We start from the raw sequence: 20067 nt of genomic DNA on the forward strand, positions 1-20067 counted from the left end.
ATCAATATCATTTATGAATATAGAAAACAATGGACACAATACTGAACCCTGAGGGACTCCACTAATAACATTAGTCCACGATGAGCAGTGTCCATTGATTTAGGATGGTTGAGTGGGAGAAGACCACTCTCTGTCTTCTCCCACTCAACCATCCCTTTATCCATAGCAGCAATTTGCCTCCAATGTCACACTGCTCCAATTTATGCAGCAGTCTTTCACGTGCAACAGTATCAAAAGCCTTTCTAAGATTCAAATATATGATATCAAAGTTATTCCCTTCATCCAGTTCCTTTGTGACATCATAGTATCCATTCAAATTGGTCAGGCAAGACCTTCCCTTAACAAAACCATGCTATGTCCGAGCTATAACTGAAGTCTTGTCTAGATGATACTGCAGTGCTTGTTTAACCAGTGCCTCCATTAATTTTCCTGGAACAGAAGTTAAACTAACAGGTGTATAATTACTTGTGTTGCCCTTTGATCCTCCTTTGTGAATTGGGGTCACATTTGCACATCTCCAGTCCATGGGTACCTCCCCTGAGTCCAAAAAAGCTCTCATAATTATGGCTAAGGGTTTGCTTTCTTCCTTTGCTGCCTCCTTTAATATAACTGAATAGATCCCGTCCACCCCGGGTGTGGACGGGATCTATCCAGTGTTTGTGTTTTATGTTTATCTTTAACAATTTCTCCTCCACTTTCCTCTCAGTTATTACAAAATCATCCAGCTCACTGCCAGAGTTTAACTCACGTCTGGCATTCCCCTCCCTGAATAATTCCCCATGAGTGAATGTAGATGCAAAATACTTATTTAGTTTGTTAGCCGCCTGAGCAGGATCATCAACAGTTGAACCATCAATATCCAGTGGACCAATCTGATTCATCCCTTTCCTTCTAGAGTTTACATAGGTAAAGAACTCTTTGTTGTTTTTCTTTGCATCCTTTGCCAAAGGATGCAAAGGATTTCTCAAAAGGATTTCTCATAATCTGCCTTTGCCTACCTAATCTCCTTTCTGACTTTGTTTCAGACCAGCTTATATCTATCATAGGCTTCCATGTCATCCATTAACTTATATGTATCCGATGCATTTTTCTGCTCTGCCATATTGTGTCTTTAGTTCATCTGACATCCATTTAAGCCTAAACCTTGAACAATATTTCTTAGTTGGTATGTAAAGCCTACTAGCTTCAAAGATAGTTCTTGGAATGCTTTCCATTTTGAATTTGCTGTTGGTAACATCATCAGTTGGTTTCACTGTATAGAATTTAAATTCTGTCTCAGACCATCGTAGTCGCCTTTACGAAAGCAATAACCCTTCCCTTTACCACTGATGGTTGTTACCTCTTTGAGTAAATCCCACTTCAGCACACTGTGATCATTGCCACCTAGTGGTTCCTTTATCTGCAGATTCTTAATGCATGAAGAATCACTACTGATAATCAGATCAAGAGTATTCCTCCCTCTTGTTGCCTCACGAACATGCTGACGTAGAAAACAATCATCCAATAAATCCACAAAAGCCTTGCTAGTGTGTGAATGACCAACCCATAAATTCCAGTCAATATCTGGGAAATTAAAATCCCCCATTATAAGATTTTCCCCCATCATAAAATCCCCCATTATAAGACTTGAAAGTGACGTCATCTTACCTCATATATTTTTTCATCACCAAAAGCTTTTTAGTCTTTTTATGGTTTTTAATTCCAAGTGCGCAAACATTGGCTAATTGTTCTAACACTTAGAAACATTTAAAACATCGAAAACCAATCGAAGTGCAAGATTGAAGAGGAGAACAAGAAGTAATAAGCAAACTGGTCACGAAAGAGTAAACTCTGGTATGTAAATAAAAGAACTCGGAGACAACTTTCTTACAATGTCCAACAAAGCCGCCCTTCCCTAAATAAGTATCTCAACGTGAAAACGGAAGAAAGATATTCTCGTTGGTTAATGGTAAAGACAATCCGAAGCTGGAATGTATTCCATACGTTTACTTCAAGATAAAGAACTTGTTCACGACGAGTGTGACTGATATCAGTTAGACGCATTTTTGGTTCATGGTTCTTCGCGTTGCAGTGCTCAACAGCTAGAATATTTAAATCCTGTAGGGAAGATACAGTTTCGGCATAATGAGACACCTGTCCACCACGCAATCTCAGTTTCGTGAGAACTGCTGCGTAGTTTCTCATAACAAGTAATTAGGCCTTGGCTCAGCTGCTTTACCGGTATCATTAGAATGGCTCAAGTCCCCTATCTGTCATCATACGATAATACTTTGTGGACAATCATTAAACAAGATGCCACACAAAAACGTTATCAACAGAATAACTGAAAGAAGCAGTACACGATTTGCTTGCTATAATAACATATGCTTCACTTCATATCTTACGGGATGTGAAAAGGCATCATTCTGTCTCATGGGTGTAAAGGTGATGATGGTGAGATTACCAAATATAATACGGAAAATGTTAAATCATTTTTAATTAAACAATCCACCAGATTTTAAGAACTTTCTACTTTATAACTGCGAAATGGAATTGCAATTTAACTGTTGGATTATTCTCTGCCGTGGAGGTCTCTAGTATAGATGCAGTTACGATCTTCGCATCTACTAGGAAAACAAAATGGTATTCACCGCAGCGCTACAGTTCCTGACGCGTATTTGAAGACTTGACCAAGTGGAGTATCAACTTCGGCATGTTTCTTGGATCACTTATTAAGCAATATTCCTGTATCATAACTACAGTATATTATCACAAGCAAAAGTATTTCTCTATAATTTTTTTTATAATATTATATTCCATTTTTTTCCCATTATTGATTCAGATTCTAATGGATGTTTTAAAAATTCATGAGAGGCTGAACAGCGCTCATTTTTTTACATATGTTATTGAGTTTCGAATAACCGTTAACAGTATCCATGGAAATTATGGTCCGGTGTTGTACCTCGGTTGCTTGAAAATAACATTGGACGTTTTGAAGGTTATTTTACTAGTATTCATTGCAGTGTTCAAAGTAACTCTTTTCATCGTTTCAAACCTTTTTATGAAGAGGCGAAAGTGAAATTCACTGAATGAAAGGGAAAATCGGAAGTCATTATTGCCATAGTATTTTAGTTTAACCACCTGCATGTTTCCCCCCACCCACCAAGGCCTACCCGAAAACACTTGGTTAAAATCAACAGCACGCTCTCCCCAAGCAGGCAAAGGGTGTTTATCTGTTGTCAATAAAAAAAAGGTGAGCGTGTGTTACTCTGTCCTTTAGCGAGCAACCTATCAACAAAACATGGGATGCCATCTGGGTAAGCTGTAAGCCGGACCCTCCCCTTCCCCCTACCCCTAACTCCTTTTGCGTAATCCCTGTCCGATCGTGTTTCCCATGATCTAGGCAACGCATATTTTGCTTCCTTCCGGCAGAATGAACGTACAACGACATGTAGACAACCCCTGTGGATATACGAGTAGGCCTTTGTTTCGGTTATTTGACTAGTGGGTTGGCGACGAGGGCAATGAGACACGGACCCAGGGTGGGGGGGGGGAATTCAGAAAGAATGGGAGTCACACTGCAGCTGTTTATATCCTCTCCAGCAGTCGACGAATTTGTTGGAAGGAGCAAACTTTATCCGGCATAAAGGGTGGAGGAGGAGGAGGGAAAGTTCATGAAAAGTACCTTTTTTTTTAACACTTTTGAATTATTATTTTGTTTTGTAGTTTGCAACGTTCTTTCCTTTTTTCGTTAGAAATAAATTTCATTTTTTTTAATGAAAACGATAATTTATATATTATTCTTTACATGAAAACACATTCTTATTAACCACGAGCAGAGCGCATAGTGATGGAGGACAAGAAAGAGCAACGCCCTTCCCGACGCACTTCTGGCATTAAATTTATACTGGAAAATCAAAGAAGAGGAATGCAGGAATAATTAATCCTTGCCCGAGTCGTTGTGACCCCCCTCATACATCACTGTTATAACTATTTCTGTTTGCCATGCGCCAACGCCTTTCTACCATTTTACATCCTTCAATTGACGACCTTTAAATTTTTTTAATCAGTTACCTCAATAAGATGGACATTGACTTGTAAACTTCAGTAACAACTTTGAGACCCACTATACAACAAGTGTCATTTAGCGGATCTTAAATATCGAAGCTTTGTTCAGGTATGGAGTACGGTAGCTCAACAGAAGACTGCTACAAAAATCTCCAACTAATTCTAAATGCATTTCAGAAGTAGCTGCTACAAAGTAATCCAACATTAAATGTTTTACCCAAAATTCGCTTGATCCTACAAAGATAATGCTATAGTATAAGTTCACATTACTTTCTCACTTACTTTAATATACAAGTGTTAAATATCTTCAGTTATTTTAAATCTGTGTTACTAATTAGAAATACTAATTAGAACTAATGCTGTTATAACTTTTTCGAATACTCAAAGCTTAAAGGAGCTAAAATGGGAAAACTAGACTCGTTATATGCTGTATATACGTGCTTACCACTTTGTATACTCAGGAAAAAAGAAATACTGAGAAATGGAGAATTGTTTTGTCATGGAGTTCTTCTCGTGCACTTTCAAAAGCCTGCAGCTGCATCGCACATTTTTGAAAGAACCTCTGCGAAGTTCTTTCAAAGCCTAGGCTTGTTGAGACGTGGGGTGGTGCTATTGCATGGCAACACATGGCTACCATTAATGATTTGGGGTGGTGAGAACTTGACCACCTTCCCATAGTCCTGATCTTAGTGATTTATTATTATTAGCCATATGGCGCAAGGAAGCCCGAGGTTTTTGCTGCACCAATCAAAAAAAAAAAAAAAAAAAAAATTCTGAGTTACCCTGAGAGAGAGAAAGCAAGAGTCAGAAGTAGAAGGGAATCACAAAGAAAGAGAAGAATGATGATGTCCAGCTCAGGACCCTAGTTGTGCTAAGCAACGACCAGGGTCCTGAGATGTGAGCCCCTGGGGTTAAATTAAAAGTACAAAGCAGAGGCAGCCATTATATACTAGCGCCAAAAGAGTCCTGGATGTTAATGATTTTTCAAATGTATTATAAATCTTTTTGACAGGAAGTTATCCTTCATTTTAATGTTTTTTTTTAATTTATTATTGGGTAAAAATTTACTTACGGGTGCACCCTTCCAAAATGGTGGCGAGGAGAAGAGGAAAGCAGTGATTGACATGCCTAACCCGCTATGGTTAGTGTTAGGGTGTATTTCCATTTGCTTGGTCCACTTAAACAACTTATGTCAAGCAGTTTTCTGACGATCCGGATAGTGAAAAATGGTGTGCGTCTTTTAATGAGACACGTCCCGTTATCAATAATTCGATAATGGGACGCGATGGAACAAGCATATAAATTTTTTTGGTGATTATTGGAAAATAAATGCGATGTTCAGGGCAATTCCTGCTTCCCCACCCCTTGTAATTGTGATTTGTTGTACAAAATAAGTTCTAACAAAACCGAGTATCTTTTTATGTTTTGAAAACAAAAATAATCCAAAGTGGGTAAAAAGTGCCCGCTTCTGAGGTAATAAATCTTTGACATTTGCGTCATTGGTTGAATTTTTTAAATTTTTTTGTTTGAGGGCGTTCCTAAACACAGACAAGCAGAATCTCTTATTAGCAAATGATGGTGATTTTACTTTTAAACTGTTCCCCCATTTGAGCGTTTAAATTGCATTAATAGAAATATGTATTCGTTCACTTATTGAAGATAGTTCAGAACTTCGCCTGCTGCCAGATGCAATAAATAAGAGAGTAATGCAGGTACTGGATAAATGTCTTTGTTTCCTAGATCATCGCTTAGTTCTTTTATCTCTAATTAAAAATATGCCTTCCCTAATGTTGTCATGTCTAGACGCAGAATTAATAAGTTACAAAGTATGGCCAAGTGTCTAGACATCTTTAACTAATGTCTGGTTGGATTGTGAGTTGATAAAATAAAGTTTTTATTACAGATATTAAATTAATGGCGCGTGAAACCGATATACTCGTCAGAATAATATTTTTAGAGTTCAGGGAAACACCTTTCTCATAGTTACACAAAGCCATACAATACAGGCCGTTGAGTTTTTATTCATTATTTATTGCTCCCTCTCGTGGTGAGCCTTGTAAATAGACAGGTAAAACAAGTTTTACTTGCCCATTAAATTACGAAAATTTCCAAAGTAAACTACAGTATTTCCTTTGTATTATACTGAAATAAAGAAAATAATTAAATCGAAAGACTAATAACACTTGTACTACACAAAAACCTTTTCAGTTTGGGTGTGTATATACAGTCTTGAAAACAACTACGGCTTATACAGAAATCGTGGACTTTCAGCTTATTTAAAATTGTTTTCAGAATACTAAAAAAGCCATTAATTTTCGATTATAGCAAATGTCTAGTTATAAAAGTGGAAACATGGATGTATGGTTTCTGTAACTTATAAAATCTAATAGTAAAAGATCAAAGTGGCCAAGAATCGATGTCGAACTTTATATATTTTGTCATTTTATAGACACCGAACATCTCAATAACTTAGTGTAATTTTTACTGGATTTTTTTTTTCAGAAAGTAAATTAAATTTAATAACGAGACAGAATATGGAAGTTGATTCTTTTCTCAAAAAAAAGCCAGGTGGGTAAAGTGCCTGCCTGGCAACCCAAAGGTCGCGGGTTTGAATCCTGCCTCGGGCTTGGATCAGTGTAAAATGCAAAAACTTTGGGAGGTGCATTATGGCCACAGAAGCCGATGCGCTAACAAAAAAAAAAAAAAAATTCTCAAAAAAAAAAAAACCCCTAAACATGGAATAAAAAAGATATTTAAAAAATTATGAAATAAGATCTGCACATCTTTTTATTTAATAACTTTTTCTAACTTAAAAAATAAAATTAACTTTTTTTATAAATTAATTTTTCTAACTTAAAAAAAAACTCAAAGTTTAATTAATATTTTTAAGAAATGTGACGAATATCCCATTATATTTCGAGCAATATAAGGGAGTACTTATTTTTGTATAGTATTATATATATATATATATAAAGCAAGTTCAAATACGATTAAAGAGGCTTGTACGCTCTGGATTCATTATTATCAAAATTACTGTAACTCAGAGCGAAAACAAAAAAAATTACTGTAAATCAGAGCAAGTTCAAATTGAAGAATCAAGGCCATTTTTTATACGCTGGGATATGGAAAAGACAAAAGTTCTTAAATTGGTGCCACTCACTCGTACTGTGAGGCTATTGCTAAACTGCATTCATTATTACAGTACATTACAAATAAATAGCATTTCCCGTCTGGTGTAAATAGTTTAAAAGCTAAGCTTTCTAAGCTGTATTGTGCTAAAAATATTAAGGATATGACCTATGAAATAAATATAAGGATATATAAAAATAAATGAATTGTAATAACATAATACAAAACTCTACAGACAATTTTAAAAACAACAAAATACTAATTGAACGAAATAAAAGGAGTCAATACAATATAAAAATAACATGGCTCCTATATATCTTAATGTATATAGAAATTATAGCAACTTCTGTTTGTATGAAAATATCCTGTAGACTTTCAAAGATCCCCGTGTTGTTTATGAAATGAGCTCGCCTAATAAATATTTAGTAATCAATGGCTAAACACCTTTTATTTTTCGTCGGATTAAAATCAGAAATATTGTAACAGTTAGCTGTTTTGAGATATTTCTAGTTCTCTTTCGGTATCTCCCATACGCACTGAATGCTGCAATAAGTTAAATTAAACATTCAGATCACGATAAAATATGAATTATTAATGAGGTGTAACGTTTCTACTTGTAGCTTGACTCACGATAAAGTAACAAACCCACCCATCCTAACAAAAGACAGCTGTATTCCACTGCAACAAATACTTTACAATTATTATATGATACATACGCTAAGAAGGGCCTTTTTTACCTCAAACAGCTTTCTGTTATGAAGGCTGTTTGAGTCATTACAGAAGGCTGATTCCAATTTATTGTTATCAGAAGTCCTAGAACGTAGTATGAACCGATCATCCAATTGCCAGTTTGTTCTGTTGTGAAGCTTAACATCCTGAAATAGTGGCATCGTTATTAAACACAAAGGAAACAAAATAAAATTCAAAGCTTTTATTTTTTTCTTTCACAATAATAAATTACAGTCAAAATAAATATTACATAGTGGTTACTACATTGTTAGAGTTCCAACAGCGGGTGTCCTTCCACGTACATTTAGAAATGACCAAAAGTTGCTTTTGATACAGAAATAGCTTCCAGTGTAAACTACGAAATAACATTAGCAAAATGTATTCTTTTTGGTTCTCTCTTCATCCCTTTTAACAATTGGGAAAGAGCAAATCAATTGACACTTGACTAGATAACTCATCCTATTCAAAGCAAACTGCAGCGACACCTGTCTGGCTTCTGCTACATTTCGCATCAATTCAATAGTGCGATATTAAATTAAAATGTGCACGCTACACACTAGTTCTCCAGAACTACATTGAAACTATACATAAATACAATAATTACATGCTCAAAATACCTTCTTGACGCAGGCAACGAAGAGCTCTGTGTTTATATTGACTTTCGTTAATTCTGAAGTCTTATTATAATAAATTTGTTTCTGATAAACAACATTTATAATCAAATTATTATAATTAGAGACTTTATAAGACCATCAGATCTGAATTGTTAAACCTAATTGTTTTTTTTTGTTTTTTTTAAAAACTCTTCATAGCTCATTTGTTGCCAGCGAACTAAGCCTTATCGCCAATAGTGGATACTAAACATCCAAGTGATTTTTTGAAAATAACATACATTTTATTATTAATTGACCACTATTAAGTACTGTATTTCATTTAATTGGACAGTTTACTATATAAAACTACTTCCGAAATATTTTATTACGAAAGCTTGTTTCTAGGCTACATTAATATTCAAACTTTCTTAACAGTACATTTTATTGTTTACAATTGCTTCTATCGAATGTGATAACAGCGCCACCTAAGATTTCTGAAAAAATAGTGTAACAAGAATATTTCTTGGATTTTTGGAACATTTAAAATTACTTTTTGCACAAGTGCCATGTAACAACGATCTAGTTGGATAATTAAGTATTTACATAATATGGAATGAGTGCTGTTAATTGCTCCACTCTCGCACTAAAAATGAATGTGGCAGGATTTCAGTTGAATACACTATATTTTTAAGCTAATCTACTGGTCATGATTTGTTTTGCTAAGCCTATCATGTACAAAGAATGCTCGAAATTGTATTTCAAATATTAGGAATATTATAAATATTGATCGTTTCAGATTTGTTCAATATTTTGTATATAAAGCTGTAAAAATCCAAAACAGTTGTATAAAAATATACTGAACCTTACTCCGATAGGTAAGAATTAATGTTTATAATAATGCTCTTTTCCTTACCTTATTTCTAAGGTGTTCTTTATAACAGCAGACTATTTTAAATTCGAAGTATATGATCACTTTTTCTGTGTTTGGATAATGATGTAAGTACTTAAACATTGAGGAAGCTGGGTTTCTTAGAAACCACAGAAAAAAAGCATTATATTTAAGAAGTCATATTGAATTTTGGTGGCATTAAGTGACACTTTATAATATGTAAACATCAGGTTATTGGAATATGTTTCTACTTTACACTTTATTTGAATCAGCGATATAAAATGGGTTTTAAAATGCATTTCAGTTTTCCTTCGAAAAGTCGGCCAAGCGAAATACGATTAATATATCTGAAAATTATGTCAATTACGATAATAACCCCCATATCTTAATAGTTACATTTTCAAAGCTATTAACTGAAGAAAAAGCAATTACTACCATAATGACTTCTTTATCAGGAAACTACTAGCCTGCAGTGCAACAAAATTCTTAACTGAAAAATCCCCTCTGAATACAACCTACATGAAGTTTTCTAACTAAAGACAAGTTCAAATACATTACAGCTATTTGCACAACGCCGGCTATTTCAGAGTGGATTGATAGCTGAAACAGTTTTGCAATTAACCAGTTTATAATTTCAGATTTCTTACATAACAGAGACTAGAGTAAGTGGATAACAGCACAGGACAGTATGACTAGTGAGTATAACGCTAAATATGTGCCGAATTATTCTGTAGAAATAATCCTAGAGGGAGAAAAATGCAAACTATTCCCAGAAAAAAGATACCATAGAGAGAAGCTGTCCTACAATAAAGCAGTACACATGAGCAATAACTAAACGTAGGGTGTCGTTTAAGGCGAAGACTACTTCAGAAAGGGTAATTTCTTCCACGAAAGCACCACTATTATTTTTCTGAGAGCACCGTTGCATGCCAAAGGACTTGTACCAGCTAGACACTCATAAAGCACCAGAAACTGAAATCCCAACAGAGCTTAGCGAAACACGCACGATCCATCAAAGAGACTTTCCTAGAGAGCGAAATACACGAACCAAACAAATGACACGTATATCTACTATCCTATAAGAGAAACTACGCAGAAAACCCAATCACCTGGAAGATATATGTTACTGATGCACCTCAAATTAAACAGAATGTTCATGACTAGATACCGGTATCCTCTGCACTGACTATAATACTTTAAGCAAACACTCCTGCCAGAATGGCAACTTTTACAATCAATTCAAATAGAGATGATGACATGGCAAGACACTAAATATTATACTGCATCTTTTAGATAAGAGAACTGCAATGTATTAGAAGTGGAAAATGGACCATTACATTTTTTTTAAGAAAAAACAAACATCCAAAACCTTTTCGATGAATCATATTCTTGGTATTATAGATTAAAATTTGTAGATGTCAGAAATCTGATTTACAGAAACCAGACAAAAAAAAAAAACTTAATTTTAATTCAGAAACTCCTCCTTTAAAAAAACTCTCAGCAAATATTTCACTGTTAAACTCCAGTTTTGTAATTACAGACACTTCTCCTTTGGACTTAATAACCCTCAATTTTAACTAAAAATCAAACTTTAACTTACTATTTCTACGAATAAATACATTATGCATGTAGCCAAGTGTAATTAGCATAACTGAGTTAGTGGTTTTCTATATTTTCATTGTCTTCTTATATAAAGAAGACTAATGATGATAGTTCCTCTTCGAAATTGATATGTATAATTTTATTCACACAGTGATAGAGATTAAGGCTTTTCTTTCTTTTAAAAGAAATTTCGTTTATCACGGTTGTGCGGTGTAGCGAGAGAAGATCTGAAAGGCTTTAGCTACCCAAATGTTCATAGGGACGGAATTAATAGGAAATTGAATTTGAAGTAGTCCCATAAAGAGAGAGGCGCGAAAGATAGACTGAAATATTGTTTTACAGACATCACAGTGATAACCAGCAGGTGGATCACTATCAAGAGAATTCGCAAGATTAAGCATCTCGGCATTAGTCCACTGTTTTGCTAAGAGGTAAAGAAGACAATCCTTGAAAATAATTTATAAAATTGAAACTCAACTATTTCAGTGATATTACTCGATTTTATCATAGCAATTAGCTCAAAAGAGCATTAAATTTTTCTGTTAAATACATCAAATGATACGGAAAGTTTCTTTATCGATATAATATTTCGCTGAAATTGGCGATTTTGATTTGTAACATAAGACTTTCTTGAACCCATTTTTTTAAGACCGCGTGTGTTTTATTTCAGAAGAAAACTTAGACTAGGCTCCAAGAAGCACTCGATATATATACATTTTCTTAAAAACCTACGGATTATGGAAGTGAAATAGGCTATCTGTGTATACAGACTCGATATCAGAGTAGAAAATAGCAGTTGTTCCAAACGACTGTAGATTCTTACCAGGACGGAAGATTCAAAATGCCACACTGGCTACGTATAATTGTGGACGTCTTTATAAAATTTTAATATTTGTATTTGATAAACTTTTAAAATCTTTTACTGTGCTCAGTTATTCTGAGAAAGTTAAAGGGTAGTGCACAGTTTGCACGTGAGACTGATTTCAGTTTAAGTCCGCAGCAATGCAAAGGAGTGATTTTGACTAACTCCACTAGTCCATATTACTGTATTCACCAGTTCCTAGCTGCCAGTTTATTATTTGTTCCTTCTGATGTTGTGTGTTTTGGTAAATTATCTTCCGTAATATACGTTTAACATCTGTGATACATAAAGAAAGGACGTTTTCTAACTTCTAGTTAATTTTCCAAAGGAGTAGCAAAATTCAAACAGTATGCATTAATTAGCATATCTGTTCTTTTAAGAGCCGTTAAAGCTAACTTGAAGGATCTACGTCTTAGAATTTAAATGTTTGATATGTTTTAATATTTTGTCCAGTCAGTGCATGGAATGTGAAAATATTGGGGAACACACATCCTTAGTTTAACGATATTCAAACTATTAGGGATTACCAAACGCGTTCAGAAAGTTATCGCCTGTCATGCTGTACATTCCAATCCTACTTCGATTAGACATGTCAAAATTTGAGGTAGAAAATAAACCTGATTTTTAAAGAAGCAGGCTTGGAATGCGATCTTCCACCGATGACAAAAATGGCTGTTTTGCCATTTATTAACTATCTATCTTGTATTAATTCCGTTTAATGTCCTTTACCAACTTTCGATCTTTCCTGCTCTCGACGTGCTAATTTTAGTTTAATAATTATATGCTATTTTTTTTTTAAAGGTGGCTCGTAAAATTGATTTTTTTTTCAAAATAAAACGTTGAGAATTTATATTTTAGAATTCATTTGTATTTTAAAATTTCGAGCATTTATATATTGAACAAAACGTACGTACAGCTTCGCAGTTTACAGGAAACAAAGCCATGCTACGAAATAGTTCACTATTATGGCGCAAGCTCAAGAGAAGAATAAAAAAAAAACTGTTTTAAGCCACCTACCATGCGTCATTATTTTTGCTGGCTGATGCAATCTCAAAGATTGTGCGGAAGATGTCAAACATTTACATGAAGACAAATGTATTTATTCGAAAGTAATGAGAGCTTTGTATAGACAGAAAATCCAGACTTACTGAAAATCTGCATTTTCCTACAGAAACAATATATTATGGTAAGATTACGCAGTAGTGCAACTACATCATCTTTCAGCTGATTTAGCTAATGTTTCATGAAGAAATCCATTGAAATAAATCACCATTAATGGCTGTTAGCTGCTTTAAGGGCTCAATATGTGTGTAGAGAAAGTAATTTCACTGTAGTTACAGTGGATAGACAACTCACTGCTGAATACCATCTTAGCAGACATTTCTCTTCAAACATCTGGCGACTCCACATATCAAATACTTTTTTACAAGGTAAAATAGGTCACAGATTTCCAACTCCAGATGAATCCGTGATCAAGTATTAACTTGTGGATCACATGATGTTTATTTACATCGTAATTAATAAATAGACCCCTATAGATAGATGCTATTGCTTTAGGATAAACCACGTCATATTCAAGGAACATAGCATTTCCATATTTTATAAACTGGTGTTAAAAACTTCATATTTTATGTCTTGTACTATGCGGTATATGGTTTGAATATGCAGGACGATTTTTCATCTATCAAAACTCATAACGAAGTTAAATGAAAGACAGTATACCAGGGCAATACAACTGAATTACCCTCGTGAACTATGAGTTTTTACAGATGAAGCCAAAAAATAAAAATATTTCGAAAGTAATTGTATCCTCCCATAGAAGTGAAATGCAATAATTATTTTAGTGAAATTTTAATTAATTACAGTGGTCATAATTCTGTTAACAAAGGAATTTGTCCAATTTCTACACTACGCAGCATGTCATTATAATGATTACAATGTTTTGATCAAGGAATTATATCAATATTTAAGGGTGTTTTTTTTCATTAACCTGTGTGGATCGACCTTGTGTATTTGAGTTTTAAAATAAAAGTTTGTGAAATGATATATTTTTAAGCAGTTTCTCAAAAATAAAAACTGTTCAAAAACAGATCCTTCTTAAATAGATTTACTGTTTTGAATGTAGCGCACTTGGACTGGTAACGTTGTAAATCCTAAAGCAAGAACTAATCTTAGGAGCATCTTTAGAATTGGCTACTAACTATAAACCTAAAAATAGCAAGTGCGTACACAGACATATACACATACACGCGCGCACACACACACACACACACACACATATACAAATTAAAAGGACTAGATTTTTGTTCTAGCAAATAAAAATTACTACAATTTACAAAAAAAAATCACTAGGCAATAATGACTAGTATAGTGGACTAGATAAGTCACCTCACATGGCGGTAGGGTCATAACCTCTGTGTTAAGTGGACACGGGTCGGACGGAAGGAAGTTGAAGCAGAATGACTTGACGATTTTCGCTGGGATGGTATTTGTTGATATGGCGAGTCAAACCTGGAGAACTATAGAATGTGCTGGAACAGTATTTGCAGGTAAAAACCTCTCCATTGTGGGTTGTGGAATGTTTCTCCAACATCTGTTTGTTCGGGAAGTTGGCTCCACACACAGAGCATGTGCAGTCAGTCACATTATTGATGGTGCTAGCCGCGTGGAGCAATGAATGTTTGGCGCGTTCGGTGACCGTTCTGAATGTTTTCCCGCAGTGACAGGCAAATTCACCCTCGGAGTTGTCGGTGGATCCCTTAGGTGGGGAGGTGTTGTGTGTTTGGAGGTGCTTTCTCAGATAGGACTGTTTGCGAAACATCTTTCCGCAGAGGTCACATTCGAACTGACTTTCATCTCCTCCGTCGCCATTACAGCTGACCTCACCTGGTGAGGGACTATCTCGAAAGCTCTCCGAATCGCTGGGATCCGTTAAGTTTTCCAGCTTGACCGCGTCTGATTTCATCAGCTCTGTAGATGGAACGTTGGCAGGTAGGAGTTGAGGCGGATTGCTGGCCTTCCCTGTAGAAGCGGCGATTGGTCGTGGTTTGTGCCAACGACGATGGGATGCCAAATTAGCGGGACAATTGAACACTTTGTCGCATTCTGGACAGCGGTACTCCACATGGACGATGCGAGAACAGCGATGCTGAGCGAGGCCGAAAGCATCGGGATAATGTTCTTTGCACAGCTGACACACGTAGTCTCCTATCCTGTTCTCTATCTTGGCCAGTTCGGCTCTTGCTTCTTCGGTCACCACCACGACGTTCAAGCTTGGATCGATATCACCTCGTCGTACGGGCGGAGGGAGATCATCGTCACTGTCCGGATCTCGGATGAACGTTCCGGACACCGGAGAACTTTTGTCCTCATCGAAGTTCAACTTTCTCGCTACCTTAGACTTCTTCGCTGGCCTGGAGGATTTACGATCTCCGTCACAGCTGTCTGCTGCTCGCTTCTTTGGAGGATAAGGTGTGGAGATGGGGGGTTCGTCTTTAGGTCTTGGCGGGGTGTTCGAAACTGTTTCCGGCAGATGCTCCAATCGAGGAAAATAGAGTACGGAGTGCCTTAACGGGGCAAATATCTGTGAAGTGGTTGAATGAGTGGTGGTCAGAGCAAGGGGTTCATCTTGAACTTTGGCATACGGCGGAGACGGACTGCTGAGCGTTGGTTCCGGAGAGATGGCGAGTTTGGTGACTACTGATGGTGGCCTGGTGACCTTAGACGTGAACCCTTCTCCGGGATCATGGTCTGAACTGGAATCGCTGCGGTCCTCGTCCGAATAGTGGCGAACTCGCTGAGGTAGAGAAGACTTGGAGTAACGCTTCACTAAGAACCCCCGTGGCATTCCGGTAAGTTAAACCCAGAGTGGTGAAGAAATCCGGGAATAACGGTAAGTCAGTTTCAACAAGAACTTTCTGAAGGATCTTGTGGTCACTTCCGAGGACGACACGCGCCTGATGGCAGGCCGGAACACGGTGCGCCGCATGTTCAGTTCCGTCCTCGGCAGCGACATCCCTGACGTGTTCACATGCTCGATGCTCGAACAAAGTAGGAAACTCACACTCGCCACACCGCACTACGTGAGCGTAACAGCCAAGCGTCGCCAGCCGGCACCTTTTATTCGACCTGTCAGACCACGTGACACGCAGACTCCGCCTCGCCCGCCAACCCTCCTCCTTCCTTTTTTTGAGTTTCGCGAGCGTCTCTGCACACAAACACACAAAACAGCGGCGAGTCGCGTGGCAGATTCACTTGACGACAGTTCGATTAAGAAAGTGCTTCTACAGTTAGTAGGCTTGTGGGGGTCTGACAGCGTACGAGTTCTTCCGTCCCTCGATCAAGGTCGGTGGAACCGCTTTTAAGTTTTGGGTTCCGCTCAACTCCATAGTTAATGTCTGGAAAGTCCCTTTGGTTATTTACATCCCAATTTCAATGACACGCGCTCTCTATTTCTCCCCCCCCCTCCCAACAGGGAGCAAGATTTCTTCCGATATCAGCATATTCAATTTCTATTCTCTTCACTCATAGACCCGAGATCGGAGTTATTTCCGCATTTAAATTTATTCATTATTTTGCAATTTTATCCTAATAATACAGTACACTAAACAGGATAGAAAAATAATATCGTGTTGAATTCTTATGAAGATTGATTATCATCAATGTCCTGAAAGTGAAGTACGCCTCTTTATAAATCCAATTAATTATTATTATTATTATTTTTTAAATCAGCTTCGGCTGGTCATTAAAGATACAAATTAACCTACAGTCTTTTAACTGAGTCACCCATCATAAATAAATTTAATAAAAATTAATATCCCAAGCCTTAATATTTTTTACCATTCATATCGACACCTAGAAGCAGCTACTTTACAACCATTGTTTTACAAGCGCATAGAAACTGAACCTGCTCTTGATGACAATTCGATGTAATCGATGCGATACGAGACTATATGATAACAACTTATTATTATTATTATTATTTATTTTATTATTATTATTACAGTGGCTAACTTTGTAAAGAAGTTTACACTTTTTCAGGAAGGGAAAATGGAAGTTTCCTTTATTTTTTTTAACTTTATTTTTACTATCATATATTTACTATCATAGTCGTATAAATTGGATTGTTTATCCAATCGGTAACCCCCTTTGCTTTAACCTCACTGTTATGCTCATATACCTTTACTAATCGCCTAAGACAGTGACCACTTGAATAACTGAATTTATTAATCCGAATATTCTTTCGCACCCCTCAGACAAATAGTTCCCTCCTAGAGGTGGGGGGGGGGTGACCCACAGTTTGTAAACCAATGTTCCACTGGTCCACGTGACATTGGTTTACAAATGTATGAGTATTTAAGTCCGTTACGTACCGTGTAGATGCACAGATCCTTATCTTTATTACGGTCATTAAATAGGGCCTGTCGTAACTAATATTTGGGGAAATTTTCATAAATAATAGAGATCGAGAAACTATACCCCTGTGATCCCTATTTAACAATCTTATGTACTTGTGCCCAGGACCATGCAATGGCATCCTGGGAGGTGAGTGTATGGTTGGCTTTTGTGGTCCTCCACCTTTTGTTACAGCTTTTAACAACCGTTTTGGACTACCTTCTCGTTATGGCACACTAGATACTTGCATCTAAACGCTTCCCCGTTTTACACGTCCCTGCTTATGCGTTATTGCAGCACGGAAATTTCCCCTTGCATCACGCTTGGGCACAAGGAAATATTTTTACAATTTTTATAAGAGAGAAAGAGAGAGAGAGACTATCCCCCATAAAGCGAAGTTTAAAATAATAAAATCGCAACATGTTTGGATACTTTCACTGCATATTCAGCTTTTTTTTCAGACAAAAAAAAAAAAAAAAAAAAATGAAAATAAAATATCTTTAACTTCCCAACTTAAAAAATATTAATACACCTTTTTAGGTAGGAGATATATCCCCCCCCAAAAAAAACGCTAATAGGCTTTCTTAAATTGTCTCCAAACGTACTTTCCATAAAGGCAGAAAGTGTGTTCAAGATCGTTTTATTTTCTGTTCCAAATGTTGTCTGTTTTAATCACCTAAAACTACTAGCCCCAAGAAGAAATTCGCAAATTTTAAAATTTATATTTAAAATAATGGTTAAACGTTATCTAGAGTTTAAAGTACCCGTGCACCATACTACAATCCACACACCATTCTACCTAAAATTCAGAACAAATTACGGGAAATTATCTCCAATGAATTACCTTCTGGACTTAATTTACCAACTTAACTTAGATTCCTTTATTGATTCCAAAAACGTTTTCATACAAGTAAAACAGCTTAAGCTGGATCAGCAAGACTGTGTGCAGAGTCCAACACTACCTAGCTACATGGTCCATCAAAAGTGCAGCCATCTACCATCCTTAAATTCATAACTTCATTTTGCTTTATAAAGTTGCTTATACATTGTATCAGTGCTACTGCCTTTAGAAAATCCGTACAATCACTTTTTAAATTGAAAAGTGTATTGCAACAGTTGCTTTACTTTTATACTTGTCCAATAAATTATATTTCGAATTTAGCCTCAGATTTTAAATGTTACCTAGAAATATTTATTACTAACATAACGAAACAGGCCTACGCGCTCTGGATTCATTGAGGAATTTTATTGTAGCTTAAACACAGAGCGTACAGATAAAGCAGAAATATATGAGCTTTCGGCTATATGGTAGCCTTCATCAGAATTAAAATACATGAATGGCAGTTGGCAGTTCCAACTGCCATTCATGTATTTTAATTCTGATGAAGGCTACCATATAGCCGAAAGCTCATATATTTCTGCTTTATCTGTACGCTCTGTGTTTAAGCTACAATAAAATTCCTCATTTATTACTAGTTAATGTACTATTAAAATTATATTGTGCATCACCTGTAATGTGTTTAATTTAAATATATAAATCTTCTCTCAATAAAAGCCTTTTTCACCGAGTTTATTCTGTCTTTAGAGGGAGAGTTTCATACCCTCATATGCTCCCTCCCTGAAACTCTGGTTTTTCATCCGGAAAACAGACAGAGTTTCCGATAGTATATACTGCTTATTGCCTTGTCATTTAATCTAAAATAACTTATTAAATATTAACAAATACTGATTGTAAACATAAGAGGAATTTGTGAAATTTCTGAATTAATCGTTGGATTATTCGAATATTGCAGATAGTGCATTTTCCTTTCATATGCCGGCTGTCAAGCTTCTGAAATTCCAGTCTTTCAACCCTGTCTTATTTCCTTGAACCATTTTTTGGCGAAAAAAAAAATCCTTCCATAAACAACACCTGCATGAAGGCATGCCAGTGATCTAGCGGTAAAACATTGACCGCTATCTTCAGGCTTAAGGTGTTCAGGGTCAACAAGATGTCCACATTAACTCCACCTGCTGGGGTCAATGGCATATCCACAGTATTTGGCAGCCACTAGCAGCTGTCGTTGGCACATTGTAACAAACAGCATACTACGGGACACGGCGTAGCGTCATATCCGGCGTTATCTCCGCCATCTAATTACTCAGACGAACATGCGGGCGTCCATCCATACAGGCGGCCCCTGTTAGAGACGTACACCCAGCATGCGAAGTCCAAGCTGTTGGCGAGACCCGCATTAGTGCTTGACGGTCTGAAGTGTAACACACGAAAAGACCGCGGCAGACTTCGACAACCCCTTTTCCCCGACTTTCCCTCCCCCCTCCCCCACGTCCGGCGAGGACAGTTCGAATTTAGGCCTAAAATTTCGTCAATAGCTTTACACTGTTAATACTGCAAGTGTGGGACAACGGATGGCAGATAAGCACTCACTGTTCGCCCCTGATAACACTCTTCTTTATCAAAGAAATAAGGTCCTGCTAGTACATCCAATTCTCTGTCATTCTAATTCTGAATTATTTACGTAATCTGTAAACAGCTATACATTATAATCCTGATATTTATGTTTCCACGTAAAAAAAGGCAGAGTTAGGTTTTTTTTGGAATTATAAAGACCCTTCAGTAAAAAAAAAATGTTTATAAAAGTTTATACATTTTATAAACTTTTATAAACATTTTTATACATTTTATAATTTATACATTAACTTTTTATAAACTTAAAAAAATGTAATGTGAAAAAATCTGTTATAACAGAAGATCTTTATCATAAAACAACTGAAAAACAAAAATATTTTTTATTTTATAATTATTTTCTATGTTGTTCATA

General features: G+C 36.2%; 1 protein-coding gene across 1 annotated transcript; it reads right to left on the reverse strand.

Moving 5' to 3' along the window:
* Positions 1–14188: 14188 nt before the first annotated feature.
* Positions 14189–15866, reverse strand: LOC150085030 (insulinoma-associated protein 1-like). Its single transcript, XM_090375725.1, has one exon. The coding sequence runs from the start codon at positions 15696–15698 to the stop codon at positions 14271–14273; it is 1428 nt and encodes a 475-aa protein (XP_090231851.1). The 5' UTR covers positions 15699–15866; the 3' UTR covers positions 14189–14270.
* Positions 15867–20067: the final 4201 nt, after the last annotated feature.

The sequence above is a fragment of the Mastigoproctus giganteus genome, chromosome 6 (genome assembly GCF_048544385.1).
Source record: "Mastigoproctus giganteus isolate SK-2022 chromosome 6, ASM4854438v1, whole genome shotgun sequence".
Classification (NCBI taxonomy): Eukaryota; Metazoa; Arthropoda; class Arachnida; order Uropygi; family Thelyphonidae; genus Mastigoproctus; species Mastigoproctus giganteus.